The sequence below is a fragment of the Ctenopharyngodon idella genome, chromosome 2 (assembly GCF_019924925.1).
Source record: "Ctenopharyngodon idella isolate HZGC_01 chromosome 2, HZGC01, whole genome shotgun sequence".
NCBI classification, from domain to species: Eukaryota; Metazoa; Chordata; class Actinopteri; order Cypriniformes; family Xenocyprididae; genus Ctenopharyngodon; species Ctenopharyngodon idella.
The window spans coordinates 11292404-11315864 of NC_067221.1; the positions used below are offsets into that span (position 1 = coordinate 11292404).

General features: G+C 37.1%; 1 protein-coding gene across 3 annotated transcripts; it reads left to right on the top strand.

Annotated features, from left to right (window-relative positions):
• The first annotated feature begins 70 nt into the window (after nt 1-70).
• Nucleotides 71-23145, top strand: jph1b (junctophilin 1b). Of its 3 annotated transcripts, none has more exons than XM_051874890.1 (6): nt 71-760; nt 3834-4596; nt 12489-12607; nt 17445-18106; nt 20444-20541; nt 20646-23145. In XM_051874890.1, the coding sequence occupies exons 1-5, from the start codon at nt 382-384 to the stop codon at nt 20522-20524; spliced, it is 2004 nt and encodes a 667-aa protein (XP_051730850.1). In that variant the 5' UTR covers nt 71-381; the 3' UTR covers nt 20525-20541; nt 20646-23145. The 3 variants fall into 3 exon arrangements, with proteins under 3 accessions (XP_051730850.1, XP_051730838.1, XP_051730828.1); XM_051874878.1 differs by having other exon boundaries at nt 20704-23145; XM_051874868.1 differs by having other exon boundaries at nt 72-760; nt 22302-23145.
• The last annotated feature ends 316 nt before the right edge of the window (nt 23146-23461 follow it).

Below are 23461 nucleotides of genomic sequence, written 5' to 3' on the forward strand. Positions count from 1 at the left end.
AATGTGAAACAATGTGAATGTGGTACAACGCGAGGGCGGGCTTGTAGTACTGACGTCATCAGCTGGGTGTCTCTCGCCCGGCTTTGGGCTCCTGTCTCCTCGCTCTCTCCCTCCCTGTGAAGCGAACAGGGGGGAGAGGATCATTAAAAAAGCCAGGAACGGCGACAGTGACAGCGCCTGCGGCTCCGGCGCCTGTGCGCGATCCTCCAACACTCGCACCAATGCGCGCGCTCACCCATCTCCAGCAGACACCACCGCATCACACCACTGCGCCCGCAGTCTGATATTTACCCCCCATTTTATTGTTGTTGTTGTTGTTGAGCATCCGACATACGACCAACCATCGAGACGTAAACACTTTCATTTCAACCCTTCATCTGAATGACGGGCGGACGGTTCGACTTCGACGATGGCGGCACTTTCTGCGGTGGATGGGAGGACGGAAAAGCCCACGGACACGGCATCTGCACCGGCCCTAAGGGCCAGGGCGAATACTCCGGGTCCTGGTCCAACGGGTTTGAGGTAGTCGGAGTGTACACCTGGCCCAGTGGGAATACGTACAAGGGCTACTGGGCTCAGGGGAAGCGGCACGGGCTCGGCGTGGAGTCCAAGGGGAGGTGGCTGTACCGCGGGGAGTGGAGTCACGGATTTAAGGGTCGGTATGGGGTTCGCCAGAGTCTCAACACACCTGCCAGGTATGAAGGCACATGGAGTAATGGACTGCAAGATGGATATGGGGTCGAAACATACGGGGACGGGGGTGAGTTCAGCTAAACATCACTTGACCTATTTAATGTTCTTTAAAGTCTTGCGTGTATGTGATGCTGCTGCGGAGTGAAATCAGGTCTCTGTTTTGTAATATAGGCTATCATTATAAAACTAAGGCCCCTTATGTGTAATATAATAAGGATTCTTTTTTCTTCTTGGTTTGTGAAAGATCAAAGCAAGATTGTCTTGAGTTATTTCCAGTGCCTGACTGTTAGATTTTGCCCATAAATCATGGTCTACAGATTTATGAAGCAGTTTGCCCATGCAGTTGAATTGATGTATGGCATATAACTGGACTGGTCAGCAGAAGTTGCTCACAGAGGTCATGGCTAATAATAGTTACATCTGCAACATGTCAAATGAAAGCTCTTCTAGCAAACTAGATGAGCAGACAAGCTCTTATCTCAACTTATTTCTTTCGCAAGACGTATTGTAAGAATTCTGTGCCATCAGTTCAGTCGTTTGAAGTTAAATGGGAAAATGGACATATATTTAAAAAATGAAGCTAAAAGTGTTGAAATGTCCACCTGTTAATTTAATTCACCTGTTTGTACACTTAAAAATACAGTGACAATGTTTCACGCATTATAAGTGACATTTTGGTGCCTGTATATTTTACAGTTCATAAGCATACTGTATATCATTAACTAAAATAATGCTAATCTTCAAATGTACTTAAATGTGCTTTGTATTGTAAAAAAAAAAACTGATTAATAGGTGGTAAAATAGGCCACATGATGAACTTAAATTAATCAAAAATAATGCTATAACATTAACTAAGCAGCATATGAATTATGAGACAGCAAAAACATAATTTTAGCATTAATTTGTGGTAAATATTGTGTTGCCTTGTAAAATATCAAATATTTTTTCACTGTATATTTTAAGATTGAATATTTTTAATATTATAAAACTTTTTATTCTCAGAATTTCACTTCATAATTATTGTTCTGTTAATGTAATTTTTTTATAGTTAACAAAATAAAATGTTGCATTTTTAATTTTTCTGTTATAATTCATAAAATTCCTTACAGTGTTTGTTACCTGATAAATAAAATTAATACCTGATATTGCAACACCTTTAAAACTAAATGTAAATTATATAGTCAAAATTTATTTGATTAAGAAATTGGTTTATTAAATGTAACTAAGTTACAACGTGTGTAAACAATAAATAACTTAAATTACATTGCACAGTAGTACATAATTAAGTTTAAATCCAAGGTAATTTGATATTTTTAGACAAGACTTTGGCAAGAACCATGAAGTTCTCTTGAAATGTGGTGGCGTCAGAGAGTGGACCTACTGTTGAATTTATGAGGCAGGGTCACACATTACCACTTACTCATAAATCACTTTCATCTTCTGCAAAAAGTCCTGAAAGGACTGATAGCTCAGCTATAGGCTGTTGAAACAGAGTGCTGCTGTCACTGTATGTATATTCCATAAGTCACTTCCATTCTGCCATTTTACCTGTTGTTTGAATATTAGCTTCTCATTATTACTGCTGTAGAGGCAATGACATACGCAGAATTATAAGGAATAAGTGGATAAATAGGTAAATAAGAGTTATGGTTGGCTGGAGCCACAAACTTCACAACGGCTCAGATTACTTCCATGTTTTAAAATAGTGCTGGCTCTGCTGTTGAAGCTGTTAGGTCTGACAGGCCGGCATATGAGATATAGGAGAGAGAGCTGTTCACTTCGTCACTTCACCGTCATAACGTGGATAAGATTACACCTGTATATTAGTAGCCTGATCATTTATTCAGAAATAATCTGATGTTATTTTATTTATGCATTTTAGCTCTTTGCATATTTGCTGAAGGTCAAATTAAAAGCCTAGATAACCTAGATATAGTGGCAATAGGGTAAAAAGGCCTTATATCTTTATTGAATAGTGATGACATGCAGAACCGTTCAAAGGTTTGGGGTCAGTGAGGTTTTTACCCCGCAAGGACACATTAAATTGATCAAAAGTAAAAGCAGAAAAATGAACAACACTACAAAAGATTTTATTTCAAATAAATGCTGTTCTTTTGAACTTTCTGTTCACCAAAGAATCCTGAAAAAAGCATCACAGTTTTCACAAAAATATTAAGCAGTACAGCTGTTTTCAACATCACTAAGTCATTAATTACTCACCCTCATGTCGTTCCACACCTGTAAGTCCTTCGTTCATCTTCGGAACACAAATTAATATATTTTTGATGAAATCCGAGAGGTTTCTGAACCAATGAGTTGGCGTTCTGATGTAGAACCCAGAAGCGCTACACTGTGTCTACATCAACAGCGTAGGACACTGACAGGAAAGAGAAGAAATAGTTGAATAAAGCCGTTATTTTTGTTTTGTTTTTGCGCACAAAAATTATTCTCGTCACTTCATAACATTAACGTTGAACCACTGTAGTCACGTGGACTGTTTTAATGATGTCTTTAGTACCTTTCTGGGCCTTGAAAGGTGCAATGACGTTGCTACCTATATGTGGTTCAGAAACCTCTCGGATTTCATCAAAAATATCTTAATTTCTGTTCTGAAGATGAACGAAGGTCTTACAGGTTTGGAATGACATGAGGGTGAGTAATTAAAGACAAAATTTTTATTTTTGGGTGAACTAAGCCTTTAAAATGATTTATCAATTAGTGGATGCTTCCCTTTATTCTTGAATTCAATATTTAATAGATTCTTTTAAAAGATTTTAGGATATAATATATGAAGCTTTGATTAGTACAGTTTAGAACTCCTTAAAATAGGAAATGGAATTATCATTCACTGATACTGTTTATTATTCATTCAGGGAATGCAAATAAATAAAATATAAATATTAATGAATACATTATTTATTTTAAATAATCTATTTATTTTAATTATTGAAATGTATTTAATTCATTATTTAATCTAATTAGCTTGGAAATATGGTGATGAAAAAAAAAATCTAAACATTGCTTAAAAAACATCAAAGCACCCAGACATATTAGTTCCTCTAGTGTTTTCTTTTGTATGTAATCCCTGTATTATGTGTTATGCAATATCTAGTCTAAAGTCTCTCTAATCCCTTTGCCAGGTACATACCAGGGCCAGTGGATGGGCGGCATGCGACACGGCTATGGCGTACGTCAGAGCGTGCCTTACGGCATGGCCACTGTCATCCGCTCCCCGCTGCGTACCTCACTGGCCTCCCTCCGCAGCGAACAGAGTAACGGCTCTGTCCTGCATGACCACATGTCTGACAGCCCTGCTGGCACCCGCGGTGGCTTTGTTCTGAACTTCCACAGCGACAGCGAAGTGGGTTCCGGCAAAAAAAAGGGCCTCTTCAGACGAGGTTCGCTGTTCGGGAGCCTCAAGCAGCTGAGGAAGTCCGACTCCCGCTCCTCCATATCCAGCAAGCGCAGTTCGGCACGAAGTGACGCCACCATGAGCCGCATAAGCTCTAGCGACGCAAACTCCACCATTAGTTTTGGCGATGGAGAAGTGGCAGACGAGTACATGCCGGCTGAGGACAACGTTGATGCCACCACAACTGAGTCGTACATGGGCGAGTGGAAGAATGACAAGCGGAATGGTTTCGGAGTCAGTGAGCGCTCCAATGGGATGAAATACGAAGGGGAGTGGATAAACAACAAACGGCATGGTTACGGGTGCACAATGTTCCCTGATGGAACGAAAGAAGAGGGGAAGTACAAAAATAACGTTTTGGTGCGTGGTATCAAGAAGCAGCTTATTCCCCTCAAGAACACCAAGACGAAGCAGAAAGTGGACCGTGCTGTTGAAGGAGCCATAAGAGCGTCTGCCATTGCCAGAACAAAAGTAGAAATTGCCACCTCAAGGTTAATACTTCCTCCAGATCAATCCTACACCACACTTTCAATTGCATCTATTCACGAAAACATCTTGGCTCTTTATCTCACTCTCTTTCTGATCTCTTTTTTTTTTCTCTTTATCTTGCACATGAGACATATGTTTTTACATCTAACTAACAGTATTGCTCACAATAATTACATTCCTCCAACCAACATATCACATGCATGTAGTATCCCAAGCTGTAAAGGAGCTGGATGCTACTCATTCGCCCTTATGTGAATGAGCAAAACGCAGCAAGGAAGTGACCAGGCAAACAGGCAGGCAGCTATTGTGCAGAAGAGCCCCGTTGAATAGTCTGTTTGCATGAGTGCCATCACATGCCCCCTGGCCATAGCTCTCATGCTGATCACATAATCAATGCAGAGCCAACAGGATGTACTGAATGAAGTCACAGAGGAATCAGGGGTGCCAGTTGTAACATTTATAATCGTTTAAAAAATTTTAGTTGCTTGGTACTTTTATGCTTTACTGCTCATTACTTCGATTTAAGCATATACATTCCTAAAAGAGAAGTTAAGTGCAGATGTATAAAGCTCAGAGGAGATACTTATGTAACTTCATGGTGTGGTGGTATGTGTAGATCAAATGGCAAATGCGTTTTCAAAGGCGGTGCTGCTTCATACCTCTGGGATTGAATTACCGTCCATTCTTTTTATATCTATCATACATAACACATAATTATCAATTAAGTCACACATGGAATGATTAAAGGGGAACTATTATGCAAAATTCACTTTTATAAGGTGTTTGAACACAGATGTGTGTCCACAGCCACAACCAGCCTATAATGGTAAAAATCCACCCACTGCTCATTTTATAATCCCCATAAATCATAAACAGTCTCTCCATATGCGCAGTTCCAGATTTTTCCCTACTCTTACGTAAGGGTAATAAGCCCCGCCCATGACTGGTGATGATCTGCCATGTTAGCATAGATACTGCCCTGAGTGAGCCACAGAAGTCCACTATTTCTGTTTACTTGCTGTAGCAGCTGGAGATATACAATGTTGGATTTACCAGCCAACATAAGAGTCTACATAGACTCTCTGCACTGAGGACACCATGGTTGAATTTCAATTATGAAGGAAAGTCAGTAAAGTGTTATATTTGCGCAAATCAGTTTACGCTGGACTGCTTCACAAATGATGGTCAGTTCAACACTGGATTTGCACAAAAGATTAACACGACGGTACATGCTAGTCGACGAGTTGAATCAACTCCACAGCAACTAGATCAATTTATCCACTAACCGTTCAGAAATGTCCAGTTACATTCTAAAAGTTGAAATTTCCTCCTGAGTCTCTCCATCTCTGTTCGACTCTGGTTTGAACAATGTAAGGCTGAATACCGCCACCGACAATCGTCATTTTGGCTGCGTGAGATTCTCCAGCTTTGTTGTTGTTGAGCAACCGAAGCGCGAGCTGTTAAAGCTCCGCCCTCTTCTGGAAGGGGGGCCGGGAGCAGCAGCTCATTTGCATTTAAACAGACACAAAAAATGGCGTGTTTTTGCTCACACCTAAATAGGGGCAAATTTGATAAGTTAATAAATGATCTGTGAGGTATTTTGAGCTGAAACTTCACACACATTCTGGGGACACCAGAAACTTATATTACATCTTGTGAGAAGAGGCATTATAGGTTCCCTTTAAGGGAATATCCAATATTGTTTTCTAAACAGCATTTTCCCACTCCAGAAAACCACTAAAACTTCCTTTATTTTCTCTCTTGTAGTTCATTGACAAAGCTGGCTAAAGGCACACATCGATTTTTGCAAGTTGAAGCAGGTTGTGAAGATCAGAGTGTGTTAAACAGGAACTCAATAATGTTGTTGTGTGAGCTGAGCGGTACCTCTGATTCATGGAAGGACATGTGAGCCTTGGTGCTATAGTGCTGGTATAGAGTACTAGTGTTGAGTATTGGTCAAATTTCTCACTTGTTTATTATTAATGGGATGTCCTTTCAATTTGAGTGACACATTTAGTTATTCATATTTGTTCTTTTCCTCAGAATTTTTTTTCTCTCTCTCACAAAATGCATCAGTAGTAAGAATGACAACATTATGCTTGAAGGGATAACTCAAAAATGATAACCAAAAATTAACCTTCTGTCATCATTTACTCACCCTCAAGTTGTTCCAAACTCGTACTGTATGAAATCAGTGAGACACAATGTGTGAATTTTTGAAGAATATCCTAGGAACTCTTTTTAACATGAGTGAACGAGGACTGGGGCTGTTAAGCTCCAATATGACAAAAAAGCACCAGAAAAATAAAAGTGGCCCATATTACTTATATGCTGAAAATCGTTACTCTCACCCCAGCTTTTCTTGCTGTGCTCAAGAAAGTTCAGTAGTGATGTCAGATTTGTGAATGAATTATTCTTTCGAGTGTGAGCTTTTCAGTGAATCAGTTGATTCAGTTCACAAAACAGGTCTGAAATGATTCAGTTTAATGAATCGGACTGATCTGGTTCTCGATTTCTGCTCTCTTTCATTGATCTGGTCTTAGTGGTTAACATCTCACTGAGGATTATTAGTGCTTAATTACCTAAATTTGAGTCCGTTTATTAGACAAATTATTGTAAAACTTCATGTGAACCACTTTTGTGATGCTTTTGCATTTTTTTTAAAGCTTGAAACTCCAGTCCTAATTCTTTGTAATTTCAAGAGCGACCAGTACATTATTTCTCTTTTTGTGTTTCATGAAGAAAAGAAAGTCAGTTGAAATGTAAATAGTGAGTAAATAATGACACAATATTTTTTTTTAACTATTTCTACAATAGTATTTAGTGTTTCTTTAATGTGTTTTTCATTGTTTTTCTAGCTTGAACGTTCTGCTTAGCTCTATTAATGCAGTTATTTACTTCTTTCTGTCAGCACAAAAAAAACGTCCTTGTCCTGTTCATTCATTACCATTCATTCTTTCTGATAGCTGAAAGAGTATGAATTTTAATGAAAGCTGCTATAATGAAGCTTGCACAGTCCATGTAGCTAATGAAATAGTAATATGTCCCAGAGCTGCTGGATGAATAAAATATCTCAATGCCTTTGAAGATTGTTAGGGAGAGAAGTGATAAGCACTGTGAGGGTTCAGGGAATGTGCAGAGAGTCTGAGAAGGCTTCGGGTTGCCTTGAAGGAGTCTAGAAAAAAAGAGAGCGAGAGAGGGTACTCAGGCCTGTGCTCTCTCACACATGTGTGCACTGTGTGTCAGCACTGAGCCTGACTAAATAAGGCAAGGCAGGAGTTGGCTTCTCAATCGCTGACAAGAATATAGTCTTGCAGCCGTCACTGATACAGTAGCCAGTCTGCGTCCTGTTATCATCTGTTAGAGCACTCAGGTTTAAAGCCGTGTGTATGTGTGCGCATTTATCCTGTCAGCACAGACTTTCTTTATAACCTGGTAATCATAATTCCTGCCCAAATATAATGCTTACCACAATTATTGTATCTTTTTGTCATTTTATTTAATTTCACTGTACTCAAAATAGTTTCCACAGTCATTATAAAGTATGATATTTTTGTTGGAAATTATTATTTTTTTTCTTTTTTGAGATGATTTTGTAAAAAAAAAAAAAAAAAATTGGTTTCATGACAGATGTATGTATCCTGCAAATATCTAGATTTGGTCATGGCTTTAATGGGCGGGATTACCTGAACAGATTAACCCCTCTTTCTTAATCTTCTGTTTGTCCTCCACAACAGTTTATGTAGAGGAATGTTATATATATATATATATATATATATATATATATATATATATATATACATTGAACTGAATGTGTTAACTGAAGAAAAATTATGAGATTAGTCACGATAAAACATTTTTAGTGATTTGCAGCCCTATAATGTGTATATTAATTATCAGTGTAGTCCAGCACATCAGTGGGAATATCATATAAACTAGCAGCACTATAAGAATATGTACAGAAATGTACATTTGCAAAGGCTAACTGGACAGATCAGAATCGAGACACGTGTTGAGTTGCTGTGAGCTCAAGCAGGGAGGATGTGCTCCTCTTCACATCTTTATCTGAGCTCTTGTGTGCGATAGAGTGGGCGAATGTGAGGAGACACTGCCAAATTAAAACCCTCAGAATTTCTGCAAGTGCTCCATCTGTCGCCTAGGAGATGTTCTCTGGCTCAGACTCCAAAGAATATCACATTAGGTCCATTAACGCCTAGAGAAGGTGCTGCTTATTACTTGCCTGACAAATAGAATGTAGACGCTCTCTTAATATTGGTAATATTATACATGTCTTGTGTGTTTAGAGGAGCCATGTTTGTTGTTTACTTGAAATAGTTTGGAATCAGTAGTAAGTAGTAATGTATTTAAAGGGACAGTTCACTCAAAAATGAAAATTCTGTCATTTTTCACTCAACCTTATGTCATTTCAAACCCATAAGCTGTCATTCTTTTTGGTGGAACAAAAAATCCATCTAATTTGTGTACTATATTACAAGTATTCTCAAGTCATACAATAGCATTATATGGAGCCCCTAAAGAAACATGGAGATGGAAAAAATATGAAATGGAAGGAAAAAAATGTATTTCAATGCGTTCTCTCGCAAATGTTTTGTGTTCCCCTGAGAAACTTTGCATTCGCTCGCAGAAACGTTTGGATAATACGTTTCTGAACAGACCAAAAATTACGTATATTTTCACTGATAATCTTTACTACTAAATGTTATTGATGTCCTTCCAAATGCATAAATGTAAAACATAAGTAAATAATGAATTTTGAAGATTTCATATTTGGGTAAACTATTCCTTTTACAGGTTTAATTTCTCAATATACACTACTGTTGGGAGTCTGTAAGATTTTGTTTTTGAAAGAACTCTCTTATGCTTACCAAAGCTGCATTTATTTGATCAAAAAAACAGTAATATTGTGAAATTTAATTACAATTAATTACAATTTAAAATAACTGTTTTCTATTTGAATATATTTAAAAATGTAAAATATTCCTGTGATGAAAAAGCTGAATTTTCAGCATCATTACTCCAGTCTAATATGCTGATTTGGTGCTCAAGAAACATTTATTATAACATTTATTATCATTATTTTTATTTACAAAAAATGTAAGCAGCTACATTTCAACATTTCATTATTATTAACGTTGAAAACGGTTTTGCTGCTTACATTTTTTGTGGAAACCGAAATACATTTTCTTCAGTATTCTTTGATGAATAGAAAGTTCAAGAGAACAGCATTTATTTGAAATATATTTTTTTAATGTCTTTACTTTCACTTTTGATCAATTTAATGCATCCCTGCTGAATACAATTATAAGTTTATTTTAAAAAACTGACCCCAAACTTTTGAATGTTAGTGTAACTGTAACAGCAATGCTATTCAAGCTTAGTCTAGCTCTCGAAACCCAGCTTTAACAAGCTTTAATTTAGACCTGAAGTAGTTACAGAAATCCAGAGGCCGAGTGAGACCAGGAGCTGATCTGTGCTGGTTTGGGCTGAACCATAATAAAGCATCAATCTCGCTCTCACAAGGCATTAGAGCTGCTTTTGCTCTATACAAGCGCCAGACGCTCAGTATATTTGTTTTATCGCTACCACTCTCTAAATCAAGCTAAATCAACAGTATATCTACCTCCTATTTAACGTTACATTTATCACCATTATTGCAATTCTTAGCAGAGGACCAGTGTTATATATGTCAATTATACTGTAGTATGTATATACAGTGCAAAGCTTTGTTTTTTAGGAAGAAGGCTGGATAGTTTAATTCATTCAGCCAGAGCTTTAGATTCAGTTTAATTTATTCACACAGTTCTTCTTAGAATGTGATGAATACAAAGCTCCTCACCACAGTTAAAGACTATGATCCCTTAAAAGCAAGCTTAGCATAAGATTTGTAGTGTGGATGAACTTCGAAAGATACTTTGTCTGGAATGTTTCATGACAACTCAAGTCCTTAACAGCCGGCTAACACTTTATGACTTCATTCATATTAAGACTACATGGTAAAATATTGGTGCAAAGAATAAAAAAATAATAATGGTTAATCTTTAACAAACAATGAGAGAGAAGATGGCACTAATTTTACTTTACTCTGGATATGTGATGGGAATTTTTAAGTAGGCCACTGCCTAAAATAAGAACAGTCTAATCTGTATATACTGTATATAGGCCTTGTTACATACATCTGTATACAAAACTCTCTCTTCACTGATGAATACATCCTCTTAACAAGTGTTAATCCAGTGGGTTATTTAAGGCATTGTTGGGCTGATACAAAATACTAAGTTATATTTAAACATTTCGTGGATTAAATATGGAGTAGTTTGCTGAATATGAAATATTCACAATATATTTACAATGGTTTTTGAGGCACCATAAAACTTTGTGCATATGTCAATTATTTTAATGCTCTTAAAGTGTTTGACAAGTTTTACGTACTAGAGCATTAAGGCAGAGATGGTTTGATTATCTATTTGATTTGAGCTTTAGTAGCAAAACCAGTGTTTACAGTTGTTTGGGAGTGTTTGGAGAGTTAAGAGAGTGTTTAATTCATTAAAGTCAATCAGTTCAAACTATCAGTTTAAATTATTCAATTCAAGACTCTGATTTGAAGATTTGTTTGCGTCATTACTCGGAAATGCTCCTTGCATTAATAATTTCATAGCAAATGCCTATATACCTTAATATGCAGTCAAACCGAAAATTATTCAGACATTTTTGATATATTTTTACTAGTGGGTGCAGGAAACTATAGTTCATTTATGTAAGTGAGGATAGCGAAATAAAGTAAACTGTGACATATTATACCCAAAAATTCTTCATACAGTGGACTACCAGTAAAATTGATAAAAATTTGTAACCAAAAATTATTCAGACACTTTGACCTGACCATGTGTTTTCTGACATAATTAAGATTAATTTTTTCTGACACAGTTTAACTCTGAGATCTTGTCATATTTTATTACCATTTTTTTAAACTATAGTGAATAAACTGTATTAATGAATGAAATGTTCAAGGTGTCTGAATAAATTTTGGTTTGACTGTATAAACAGACTGAAAAAAAATATTAAGATTAACACTACGGTTCAAAAGTTTGGGGTCAGTATGATTGTTTTTTTGTTTTTTTTTTAACGTTATGCTAACCAAGACTGCATTTATTTGTTCGAAAATACAGTAAAAACAGTAATTTCGTCAAATATTATTACAATTTAAAAGAACTGTTTTCTATTTGAATATATTTTCAAATGCAATTTATTCCTGTGATGCAAAGCTGAATTTTCAGCATCATTACTTCAGTCTTCAGTGTCACATGATCCTTCAGAAATCATCCTAATATGCTGATTTGGTGCTCAAGAAACATTTCTTATTATTATCAATGTTGAAAACAGTTTGTGCTGCTTTTTGTGGAAACCGTGATACTTTTTTTAGGATTCTATGCGGAATAGAAAGTTAAGTAGTTAGCATTTATTTAGAATAGAAATCTTTTGTATCATCACATTATGCCTTTACTGACACTTGATCAATTGAATGCATCCATTTAGATTGCTATATCGCCCAACCCTAGATATTTGTTTATTGACAGAGGACAGTCCTGTACTCTTTCCACAGTTTAATGCCAACAATTAGCTCTATTTTTAGCACCGTTCGCTTTTTATGAATAGGAAAATGAAAGCAGTACACAGTATAGTAACTTGTTTCTTAGCTTGTTAATGAATGCATCTTTGTGTGCTTGTTGTGAGCGGCGCTGTGGACTCTGGCCATGCAGCCACTGCAGTGGTGGTGACTGACAGTGCCAGGGGCAGTGTTTAAATGATGTACCCTTCTCCCATATCTTATCTTCCAAGCTGTCTGACTCCAGCTCTGTGTCTTTGCTTTACCTAGAACCGCACACGCCAGGGCCAAAGCAGAGGCAGCTGACCAGGCAGCCCTGTCTGCCAGCCAGGACTCTGATATCGCCAGAGCAGTGGCCAGAGAACTGTCCCCCAACTTCCATCAACCAGGTATCCCACCATCCACGCACACATTCGCTTTCTCTCATGCATGCGCACACGTTTTCTACGCCCTTTCACCCCTCCCTAATTACTCCCTTTGTGTCCTTGTCTTTGTGTCTGGGTCAAGTGTCTCTTTTTTGCCTCCCTGTCAAGCAAAGAAAAAGAGAGCAGATGCAATTGCAAATGCGTTGTGAAGGGGAGGAATACCATTTGCATAAATTATCTACTGCCTCTCTGTGCCCAACTCGAACTGCTTTTAATGCCTGCAAATTATTTAAGAAAACATCAGGGTCAAGAGTTGTATGTGTGACAGTGTTATTAGATAACATTTCATTTTTATCCTAACCAATTGGTACGCAGTGCTGGACAAAGTACACATCAAATACCTGAGTAAAAGTATAGATATCCTAATAAAATATTACTCCAGTAAAAGTATAAGTACTCATTTTCAATTTCACTTGGGTAAAAGTACAAAAATATTAAAAGTAAAAACTATTCATTAGACGACACTAATAAGAAGGATTAGCAGAGACTGTATAATGTATTGTATTGTATTATATATAATGTATTGATTTGCAAATAAGCAAACTTTTTATTTTGCCCAAACCACTTATACACTAACAAAGCATTAAACTTCAATATACTAAAATAACTGGGTGTACATTTTTCAAGTGTCTCTACTTTATCAGAGTACTATTATTTTGGAAACTTTTACTTTTACTTCACTACATACACTATAAAACAGAATTGTTGGTTTAACTTAAAAAAAGTAAGTTACCTGGTTGCCGTAAAATTTTGAGTTCATTGAAATTAAAAATTTGAGTTAATACAATGAAGGTGATTGGTTTAATCAACAGAAACTCAAAATATCATGTTATCTGAACCACATTAATTATCTAAGTTGCTTTGACAAAAGAAAAAATGTTGTGATAAATCATAAAAAAAAAATTTTTTACAGTGTACCAAAGCATATTATCATACTTTTTACTATATTTCATTAAAGCATTTTCCTCGTCAATAAATATGTAAAAACATATCCAACCAGACGATGATAGTAATGTCTGATTCATGACCAAGCTGTTTCTTTCCAATGAACTTGATGAAATGGTTCACAAATCACATTGAACAATTCCTTTGTGAACTGAACTAATCTGATTTCAGCTGTTCTCGAATCAACAACTCATTGATTCAATGATCCGATCAAAATGAGCCAAGCACCGGGATATCTTTAGAGCTTGAATATGTACACAACTGACATTAAATGAAATTATATTTAGGTTATGAGTGTCAGTTATTAGTGAACTAAATCTACTAAAAAAGGGCAAGCTTTTGAAGCCTATATTAAAATGTTTGAATGTGGACATGTCCGCATTTGTGTGTGTCAGTCTGTACGCCAATTTTAGGTTAAATAACGAAAATTAATCTTCCCTTCTGCTGTTGCAGTTTCAGATGATATAAACTAAAAGTCTGAATAGCGTTTGTCTTAAAATGTTAACATAGTTTGCCCTGTGTGTCATATGTACATTGTATTGTATTTGTAGCCACATATTTAGTTACACAAATTCAGTTTTTCCTCATTTTAAAATTACTATATATTGTTATAATGTTCTCCGTGCTTGTCCCGGGACTTTTGTTTTATTTCTTGTTTCCTGTCGTGTCTGCCACATTTTGTAGTCCTTTGTAGTTTTCTTGTTTGATTAGTTCCATGATTCTCCCCAGGTCTGTCTTGTTAGTCTGTTACCCTCTGTGTATATCAACCCCAGTGTTTCTTGTGTTCATTGTCAGGTCCTGTCGTTCAATGGCTGTATGTTGGTGTATTTCCTCAGTTCTGTTCCTCGTGTTCTGCTGTTTGCATTTTTGTTATTACACCATTAAACCTTATTTGCATTTGAATCCAGTTCTCCCTCATCTTTGAGTTCACTCTGGAATTAGCATTACCAGCATTAAATGAGTTAATGTTTGACGAATGTAACATAGCCCATATATGCATGATTCATATCAATAATATTACATTAATCTCAGTTCAGTTAGGCCAGAGTCTTGTTAAAGCCAAAAAGCCTTTGGCATTTGTCCATACATTACCAAATGGTTTCGGGATAATTCCTAAACACTCCATGTGGACTCCTTAAATCCCCACCCCCAGCTTAATGGCAGGTCTGCATTGCTGGCCAGTGAGATCTTTCTTATGAAGTTAAATTTATTTTACACATTGTGGATCACTACGGCTTGTTCAAAACCATTCTTGCTTCCTGAAATACTTTGCATCTTTACTTCCAGGATACAAAATAGCAGCTGTCAAACATGGAATGCTATGCAAAAATTGAGTTTAAAAAACAAATTAGACATTCGTTGCAGTCAGACATAAATGTTTGTTGCATTAGCAGCAGTCAGTTAATTGCACAACAGCCAGTTATGACGGTACAATCACAGTGTGATTAAACCTGCTGTTTACCCACTATGAAGGGTTGGTGATTTTTTTATCCAAAAAACCATATCGCTAATTCCCCACAACTGTGGTTGCTGTCTGAATTACAACATTCACAGCAAGTCTAATGCATGCATGTTTCCTTTTGTAATACATGCACTTTTATGAACAAGATCAAATGTTTCTAATAACAAGCCTACCTGAGTAGCATATTTAAATTGTTGTTTAATCTTTTGCCTGCAGGGTTGTGCACTATTCAGAATTATAATCTTTGAAGATACATAGATTTAATGAATTAATTTTTGTGGACCAAGGTGGAAGAACACTTTCCCAGAATTTCAAAAGTATTGCTTTCGCCTGAGAACCTGGGTTCGCTCACGAAATCATTGAAATACAGATTTTCCTCCCACCTCATATTATCCATTAAGTCCACAAGACCGTAGGGTGTCCCATTTGCCATTTTTGGTTTCAGAAGGATGCTCGGGAGCACCCCCTTTGCGGTCAATATGCGTCCTTGGTGTGCACTTTTGCCGAGCCCACAATGAAGCTACGCAGCAGACTTCTTCCCGACAGTCAAAGCGGCATTACGTCACGAAAGTGAGGATGCGTAGGAAGACCGCAAGTGTTTAGACTGCCATTTGGGACAGGGCCTTATTATTGAGAGATACGAGGGTCCGTGGCTCTACCATTGGAGAAAGTGTAACTGCTAACTTGGACATCTTTCCAATCACATTACATCCTTGACGTCATTGAATTTCGTTCAGAGCTGTGTGACAGTCAATCACTTTTGTGAATACCAGAGAAATGAATGAGAAGTTCCGCAAACTGAATCATACCTGGCATGCAATTGTCAGTGACTTCTCTTATAAAACAGCATTTTTTTCTGTGTAAACTCTAAAAATAGATCAATCCAAGACAAATGTTTAAGAGCAAACATGTTGAAGATTAGCTGATGGGCTGTCAATTCATTAAATGATAAGCCGGCCACAAAAGCAGTTTATTCAGAGTTGTGAAGCCTCTTCTATATTGATATCCATTCAAAAAAACGGCCTCTTGTCTCCTTCCCGGCATACCGAAGCATTATGTTTTTATTTCGGCTAAGGTTGCAGGCTTGCCTTCAAGTGGCTTTGGTAGGCACATAGTGTTTCTTTACAAAGTGACATCACCAACTACTAACCTGGCAAACATGCATCATTTTTAGTTGTTTTCGCAGATCAGTGTGAACGGGGATAGTTTTGACAACGTTGTTGTTTTTACGCTAAAACTTTTCCATTTTTAGTTGTTGTCATGTAAACGTACCTTGAATTCCAACTCATGAATTGAAATGGAGTCGATTCTTTAGTTGCAAATTTTGCACATCTTGCATTGCCTGCTCATGTTTTAGGTAAATATTGTCCAGGTCTAGTCAGGTTCATTTAATTTTCTTCAAAATAACCTTAAAGAATCTTGCTGCAGAAATCACATCTTTAAAAAATTGGAATAACAATGACAAATATTCATATTAGTGAGACACACTCATTTTAGTTTACGATACATGTTTTATTTCACAATAATTAGGCTGCTGTAGGTATATAAATTTAAAAGTCACATTATGATATATACATCAAAGTTTGATATAAGGTCAATCTTGCAAATCACCTTAATTCAATGCAGTGAGGCTCATAAATTCTCATTTGACCAGCAGGCTCTCCCAGAAATATTAAAATGCTTTTTTTTTTTTTTTTCACCTCGTCATAGCATTAACATAATTTTCTCAGGGGAACAACAGGGACTGAAAGGATCCTAAAATGTACTTACAGTTTTGTTTTTTGAGAGTGCTTGTTGTCAAGGCTTTCTGCAGATGAGCTGTTCCACACTTCAGCTTTGTAAAAAGGCTGATAAACAGTGTGATTTATTTGCAGTCCTAGCCTGGGCCTGGACACGATCCAGTGCAAGTTCTAGAAAGCCCATCTGTGTCAGCTGTGAGGCCACTCTGGCCATATCCGTGGTCTAGAGAATCTGGAGAATGACTGGAAGCTCAGACTTGAATCATAAAGCAAGTGGCAAAGTTCTTAATGTCCATCCCTGCATAAACACTAACAGACTGAGACTTTGAAAATGTGAAATTGCATCTGTGCTGGCAGTTTATTCTGAGCTTGATATTCACAAGCAGCACCCTTGAGATGTTTTGTTTCTGAGTATTGAGCGTTTGAGCCGCATTTAGATTTATCAAGGTCTTTTTGTCAGACAGTAATAATTTGATCTTATTACATTTCAGTTTTTTTAAGAATCATATGTTGAGTTTGTGTAAAATGTAATAAAAATATAACAAAACATATTCATATAAAACATTACACATATTAAATAAAAATTCATTTTGAATATAAAATATAATAAAATAAAATATAAAGCTAATTCTGACTTTCTTTACACCTTTTTAAGGCCCTGACTATATCAAGCAGAGGTTCTCCAGTGAGCCCATTGAGATTAAAGAAGTACCAGAAGAAAAGAAAGAGAAATCGCCTTCAGGAAGTCCGCACTTTTATCGCAAAGGCACAACCCCAAACCAGTCCCCTTCCCAAAGCCCCGGACCTACACCACCTCCCTCACCCCCCCTCAGCAAGAAAAAGCCCTTCTTTAACAGAAGTGCCCCAAAAGCCATAAAAGAAAACAAGCCCCCTGCTGCCGAAAGCCTGGCAGTGGGTGTCACCAAGGCTACTTCCAGGATATCAGACAAACAGGAAGTACAACAGGAGGTAGTACCCGTAGCCAAACCCTCCAAGCCGTCGGCGCCGGTCGCCAATGCCTCCAGCCCTGGGAACGGTGAGCTGCACTCCCAGTATCACGGATACTTTGTGAAGGCTGAGGTGATGATGCCACCTGATGATCTGGAGGATGAAGAACACCATGTAACGTCGACTGCTCTTACCAGGATGCCCCCGCCTGCAAAGCAGTACCGTGCACCGACACCCAAACCAGTAATGGCCAAAGAGAGCAAACCCGAGCCCAAACTGAAGAAACAAGAATCATTGAAGCCAAAGAGCCTAGCAGAAACTAAGAAAGCCAGCATGGAAATTACTACTGACATTGTTGAGGAGGAATCAGTAAGTAGCTGCAACATGAATGACATTTCTTGTATAACATAACTGTGCTTTTTTTGCAGTGTTAAAAATTTTATTTTTCTCCGATGCATCTATATTACCAATATTCTTTCGATATTAAAATTCTGTATTATTTATTTAAAATAAAAAATTAAAAAAAAAAATCTAAAATCAATCATTTTAAATGCTACAAGTGAATTTAAGCATCACAACATTATAATGTTTATTTTGAGATTTCCTAAAGATTACATTTAGCAGTGTTATTCATTTATTAGTGTTTTAAAGATTAACTTTAATTAAGGTAATTAAAAATGTAAAATAGGTTAATTGAGCATGCACAATTTTATATAGAGTATTGGCTAATACTAATATATTTTAATATCTCTATTCTAAAATCCAATATGGTACTGATATTTCATTCATCACTACACTCATTTAAAGTACTAACAAAGACTATAGATATAGAAAGATGGTTCACTCCTATTAGTTATGAATGGGAGAAACTGCAATGCACAATATGGCGGAATACGTCCCGCCTTCTAAGTAAAAGAGCCAATCGGCTGATTGAAAAAGTCATTGCATCACTGCAGCTGCAGTTAGAGGCTCCTGTTCCCATAGGATTGCACATGCGCATTGGCTCATTTAGCCTGAAAAATAAGCTTTTTTTTAAATTATTCAAAAATAACTGGTTTGATTATCGTAAACAAATCATATCCTCCGTGTTTAAGTGCAATATTGGACAGCATTATGCTGTAGACAATAATGGGTGGTTATATATTGCAAAAATAAATAAAATAACATTACAAATAAAATGAAATCAGTCCGATGATTTCTCTGGCAGTACCTTGAGCTGCGCGCTGCTCGTTAATCTACACCGGCAGCGCTGATGATCGCTTCCCTCAGATAATGTTACACATTAAAATGAAAGATGACATACATGGTAGGATATCATGTAAGTCTAAATAAACAGTTTTAAAGTCCCCGTGAACCGGAAGTTGCAAACATCTTTTCTCCAGTGTTGTGACGTATTTCCAAGTAAAACGGAATATTGAATAGAGGGCAGGGTTTTACTTTAGCGCTCCTCCTCTCCATCTCTCCCTCATAGCAGACTAACGGTCGGAGGGGAGTGGTTTAAGCGTTTTCAACTCAAGCCGTCAAACTGATGTCATTTTCAGATTTTGATTAAATATTACGAAGCCAAACAATTTTTTTGTGTGGATTGACTTGCACGGATGAATTGTTCACCACAAAACTAGCAATTTGAGCTAACAAAATAAATAAGGTCAATTTTGATTTCATGTGTACTTTAAACATTCAAGTTTATTGTTATGTTAAACTAAACAAGTATAATTTCTCAAAACTGGCACCTGTCCATTGACTATAATGCAGGTGGAAATTCCTTTACGTTACTAATCAAAGCCGGATGTGACGACACACGTATTGTGATAAAGGCCTATCGACCCTTCGCCAGGAGTTTGATTGACAGGCGATCTAACCAATCATTTTATCCAACAAAGCAGTCAGGGGAGTTAGCAGATAAATGTAGTTGGACTTGAACTTGAAAAATTGTGTGTAATGACGTCTTTTCACGGTTTAAATAAAATTCCTTATGATGTTCATTCATGTTTAATTAATGCAATAAATGAACTAGTAGGAAGAGATGATCGGTTCACGAAGCGCTACAGCGATCTGTCATGACACATTAAAGAGCTACAAAACAGTATTGTTTAAATTTCTTTAAAAATGACAACATTTGAAATTTGAGACTTTGTTTAATATCAAAAGTAACCTGCTCTGTCTTGTCTGTCGACGCGTTGTCAGTGTCTTCTTTGCTCCGCGATGTGTTTTTCACTGCGCGAGAACAGTAACTAGGGGGGCGGGTCTTTGCGAACGGTCAATTAGGAGTTTTTGAGATTTCAGGATTCCCCCATTCAAATAGATAGGACTTGGTCTTGGATGCCCAAAATAGCTGCCGGAGGCGTTGCAAATGTGGCCGCAGAGTGAACAGACTTTCCTTGAAATGGACTTTGTACTAATATGCACCCATTAGGGGTAAATAAAGTACAGAGGTGTACCTTTTGCAAGGGTAACTCCACAGTGACAGCTTCTGAACCTTTTTTCTGAGATTTTATATAAAATGGTTTTAGTTTTTAGTATTTATTTAAAAACAATATTATAGAATTTTAATAGTGGCCATTTATCAACCATAACATGAAGATAATTATCAGCTTTTCGGTATTGGTCAGAATATTTTCAGTTGCTATTTGAGCGCAGGTGCTGTTTTGATTTTCTCTACATTCAATTGCTAATCTACAGCTTTGTCTTTTGTTGGTTCTTCAGGGTCCCAACTCAATATTGGTCATTCTAGTGATGCTGATAAATATTGGACTGGCAATTATTTTTGTCCATTTCCTCACTTGACGGAACATTACACTCAGGTAAGACTCTCGCACTCAAATGGAGGATTTTGCAGAACCTGATCTTTGCCCCATGTCAGTCACCAACTAATGTAGTCTACCTTACTCTTGCCATGTAATTGCAGCTGTGCCTGAATGTTATTCAACATAATTACTTACCCTCTAACTGTTTCGACCCTTCAGTGAGCTCATGAAAACTAGCGGCATAGGCCCCTAATTCTCCGCAGTTGCGTCAATGGCCTTTAAAACAAAATGGCGCCAGTCAGACTCAGACACAGGCACAAGGACTGGACGACTGGAATTAGAGCAAATCATGGGAGAAAGACGAAACCCGGACCATTCGGCCTGAGCCAACCCAGTTCCTCTGGCGATGATTTGTGACTCGCTTGGGCTCTGAAAGCTGAAGCAAGCAGTCGTTGGGAAAGAAAAAGAATCTGCTGATCCAAGCCGTACCCAGTCAAGTGCATGTCCACCCCGCTGCTATGGGGAGGGGTGGAATGGGGGGACTTAACTGGATATGTTCGGAGATGCACTTTTAGTTGACGGAAGCAAACAGCTGCCTTACTATTTTACCAACTGACGTTTTAAAGGGGAGATGTGCAGTGGGTTGCCAGTGTGTTTGGGCAGCAGGAGTGTGTACCAGTGTCCGCTTTCCACTTGGTTCAAAACACCATGCACATTTTGAAAGGGTCACTTGCCAGTCTTATTCCATTACCCATCTCTACAGCCTTGTCTAACATCTGCTCCTGTATTAGGAGATTCATCCATGACATGCCTGTGCATGGTACTGGTTTAACGACTTTGTCTTGACTATTTTTTGTGTTTGTTTTTCTTTCTGTTGTGTTCTTTTTTTCCGCACCTGTAGCTAAAGATCCGTTATCTAGTCTGTTGTATTCTCATTCTCGGAAATACGAACCTTAAAAAAATAACAGCATGTTACAGTTGTAACTGTAAGATTTAACATGTCCTATGGAGAAAACAAAATCAAATGTTATTTATTTAAATATTGGCTCTTGAAAAATACAAGTACAGTGCGTGGTTTGATTTAAAAAATATATTTATTTGAAATATTATTGTAAAATGGTGTGTGTGTATTTTTCTTTAAAAAAATAGAGAGAGTATGTTTGACATTGTACTTACTGTAGGGTATAATGCATGGCTTTTATTTTTTGAGAAATGACTAAATGTTACATTTTGCACCTTTAATCTTCATGGCCTGATACTGTGCTCTTTAACCCCACCCCCCGAACCCCTCGCACTACCCCTTAACTTGACATGTGCAGAGCGGTACCTGCCTCAATATTATGCCTGCAAAATTGTGTTGAATACATTCAGGTCGACCCACTGGTTATAAATGCGAATGTAGAGATGGTTGCCTTTTAAAGAATTTGTAACAGTGTTATAGTTTACCTCAGACAATATGTGGTTTTTGAAATGCTGTCTTAATTAGGAATTTTGTGGAAATCTGCTGTTATTCTCCGTTATTTTGGTCTGGTGGTGCATGAGGATGTGGTTGCAATTAATGTGCACATGGTGCGTTTGCACCCATATTTAAATGACAAATGTATACATATAAATAGATCTATTTTATATACAAAGTCAGAATATATTTAGTCAACAGTTGGACACTAAATGGCCTTGACTAAAATTACAGCACAGCATCTTTTGCTGATTGATTCGAACATCCTGCGTGCATGTTGTATTTGGTGGCCACGGATGTGGGGCTGTATGTGTCGTGTGAAGCATGAATTTCACCAGTAACAGGGTGACTGTTTTTACAGAGGTTTTGTCAGACTGCGAGAGTATGTGAGAGGGAAGGAGGAGGGAAGAGAAGAGCATCAGAATGGATGATGGCTTGTCATTTGACAAGAGAGATTAATCTTCAAATCTAGAACAGACTTATTTTTAAAGAATTATTTCTTTTTTCCTTTTTGTGGCAGGGCGAAACACTTTTGATTTACACTCATTGGCTATGTACATGGCTATTTTTAATTTGTTTTGTTTTCTATTTCTGTTTATATACCATCCTGACCTGATACATATTAGATGTAATTAAAAGTTCCCCATGAAATTTGGCATTTGTTAAACTAATAAAGATTTGTGTCATTTTGTTTCTAAGCATCTCTTTACCAAGCAAAGTTACAATTTCTGTATTTTTCTAAAAAAAAAAAAAAAAACTGCAAGTATTTAAGATGTTTTAATGTAAATCAGCATTTGACTCTTTCGTGCTGTTCCAGCATAGCTCTTACTGGGTCAAATTGACCGTACAAAACTTCATAGCGGAAGAATCACAAATTGCAAATTTCCCAAGGCTGTCATGAAGTTTTAAGCTAAAAAGTTGCAGTAAATCTCTGTTAAAGCATAAAACGGGTAAAAAATGACCTGCAACAGCACGGAAGGGTTAAAAATGACATTTGAAATGGCTTTAATCTGTCAATGTAATATCTTCACATTTTCAAACTCATTTGAATGTACTGTTTTCATTTTAAAGGTTGAAGAAAGTTTTGATATGAACTGTCCCACCTTAATGACACTGAAACGTATATATAAAGATATATATTATTTTTTTTTTTTTGGAAATTATTGATATAAATTATAATTAAAAAGGTGACTTTGCAAAGTCTTGACACTTGTACTGACATTGTTTTATTCCATTTCACCACCAGCACCCAGTCTAAATCATGTCTAATAACCTATTATTAGTCAAAGAAGAGTTTTAAATGATTACACAGATTAATACAGAAAATTATTAGACAGAGAGAGCTCAGACAGGGGGCTCCCATTACCGTCTCTCTAGGCTTACAGGTATGCTTTATTTTAGAGCAGTCCTTCCCCCTTGAGTGTGAAAATTGTTCCTTGTCTAGAGGATTGCTGTGGTGATCCTAAGACCAAAATAGTGCGAAGCAGCTGCTGTTGGCTGGGAGAGGATCGTATTTGAGCA